Source organism: Dipodomys ordii, unplaced genomic scaffold, assembly GCF_000151885.1.
Source record: "Dipodomys ordii isolate 6190 unplaced genomic scaffold, Dord_2.0 Scaffold3, whole genome shotgun sequence".
In the NCBI taxonomy this organism is placed as follows: Eukaryota; Metazoa; Chordata; class Mammalia; order Rodentia; family Heteromyidae; genus Dipodomys; species Dipodomys ordii.
The window spans coordinates 28,728,988-28,731,231 of record NW_012267219.1 but is presented as its reverse complement, the minus strand read 5'-3'; the positions used below and the strand labels follow the sequence as shown (position 1 = coordinate 28,731,231).

The window sequence follows — 2,244 nt, the reverse complement described above, 5'->3', positions numbered from 1 at the left end:
GCAACTTGCACTTCAAGTTCTACTTCAGTTTCCTAAAGCTATAAAATCAGAGGGTCAGGTGCTCTCTAAATACATACAGATTCTGAAATAATGTATGGACCTCTGTATTGAATGATGTTGAATTCAGAGATGTGACAGAGCTTATTAAAACAGATAAAGTGAAAATTGTAGCCCGTGATGGTAAAAATACTACAGAATAAGTAGGAAGGAAAAGGCTTTTTTACGCCATCTCCTGTTATTTCTGCTTTTTGAAGAAAAGCATAGTAAAGACTTTTTAAATTTATTCTAGCATTGCAAAAATGACTACACTGTACTATACTATCGGAGAATACCCGTAGAAAGAAGCTTATAACTCTATTCCTGTACTTTACCTTTATTATACACCATGATTTTTTTATGACAAATCAAAAGTGGTTGTCTTCCTGAGAACATTCTTTAATAAATTCATTTTAAAAACTCAAAAATTTAGTTGTTATTATAAAGGTGATGTACAGAGGGATTACAGTTATATAAGTTAGGCAAAAGAAATATACATTTCTAAGCCGGGCATCGGTGGCTCATGCCTGTAATCCTACTACTCAGGAGGCTGAGATCTGAGGATCTTGGTTCAAAGCCAGCCCAGGCAGGAAAGTACCTGAGACTCTTATCTCCAATAAACCATAAGAAAACCAGAAGTGGCGTTGTGGCTTAAGTGGTAGAGCACTAGTCGTGAGCTGAAGAGCTGAGTGATAAGGTTCCCTGAGAGCCTCTCCACTAAGGAAGGTTTGGCAGTGGTGGTATTCCTTGGACATTTGGCTGTTGGTTTGGTTTCTGAAGCAAGTGTGTAATCAGGAACTACCAGAAAATATGTCTTCAGCTTTTAGGATTCCTTTTATAAATTCTCAGTTTGGAGCCTTTGTAGCTGAGTGACCTGCCCATGACCTGCTCGAGAGGCATCGGAGTGGAATGCAAAGTGTCTTGTTATTCTGGTGGTGTGTTTTTCCTGGTGATTTTCTTTGGATCTTTTACCGTCTCCACCTATATATACACTCTTCTATCTTGCAGATATTCTTATAGACTAACATCAGAGGCACAGTTTCAAAACCAACTTGCTCCTAAATCTTAGCAGCCACCATAGAAAGCATGATTTCCATTGTCTTTGTGGGAAACTTTCCGTGGAATTCCCCTAAAGAGTTGATTGCAACAATGGGTGTTAGTTTATGAGATCTGTTCAGTACAAAATGAGAAAATTTGGTCATATCAGCCTGGCAAAGGACAAGTTGGTAAATGAATGTGGTACAGTGGTTTTTAGCCTATATCAGAATTACCTGGAGGGCTTGTTAAAATGCAGATTGCTGGGCTCTATGACTTGAATTTCTGATTCTGTGAGTGTAGGGTGGAGTGTGAGAATTTGTAACTACCCTGTTCCTTTGCCTGTCTTATAAATACATACAAACAATAAGCAGAGAGGTGGGCACATGTTCATAGTAATAGCACATACATCTGAGTTGTCATCATCATCATTTCCTCCTAAACCTTAGATATTAGGTAGATATGTTTTTTTTTGCTTGTTAATTGTTATTGTTAACCACTAAGGCCCAAGAAAGTAGCCCAAGATACTCTTCTAGCGTACCTATGCAGCCAGCGCCTTTGGGGGTAAGCCAGCACACTCCTGACAAGATTTATTTTATCTTTAATATCAGAAAAAGAGAGTTAATCTTCTTTTTTTTTTTTTTTTTGGTCGGTTGTGGGGCTTGAACTCTGGGCCTGGGCGCTGTCCCTCAGCTCTTCAGCTCAAGGCGAGCGCTCTACCACTTGAGCTACAGCGCCACTTCCGGTTTTCTGGTAGTTTATTGGAGATAGGAGTCTCACGGTTTCTCCTGCCCGGGCTGGCTTTGAACCGCAATCCTCAGATCTCAGCCTCCTGAGTAGCTAGGATTACAGGCGTGAGCCACCAGCACCTGGCTGAGAGTTAATCTTCTAAGGGAAGGAAATATGGAATATGGAAGCTAGGATGGTGGTAGCTGAAGGAGCCAAGGAATTTGGCTAATATGGCTATTTCCATTCCTCAGATCATTTGCTCACAGCATAAGGGTAAGGTAGTTGGTTTTGTTTTGTTAGTATTCCTTGTTATGGATGGTGACTAATGCATACTTCCTGTTGAAGGAGTTCCGGAGCATCCCAGGAAGTTCAGGATGATCTTGACCTTGGTCTTGGTGACCTGCCCTCTGAAGAGGAGGAAGTCATTAACAGTTCTGATGAAGA

At 40.6% G+C, this 2,244-nt stretch overlaps 1 protein-coding gene across 1 annotated transcript in view; it reads left to right on the top strand.

Moving 5' to 3' along the window:
- Fgd6 (FYVE, RhoGEF and PH domain containing 6) overlaps positions 1–2,244 on the top strand; it is a 107,805-nt gene that overhangs the window by 36,966 nt on the left and 68,595 nt on the right. The window contains exon 3 of the mRNA XM_013018911.1: positions 2,146–2,242. Coding sequence (XP_012874365.1) covers positions 2,146–2,242 — 97 coding nt within the window. The remainder of the gene's footprint in view (positions 1–2,145; positions 2,243–2,244) is intronic.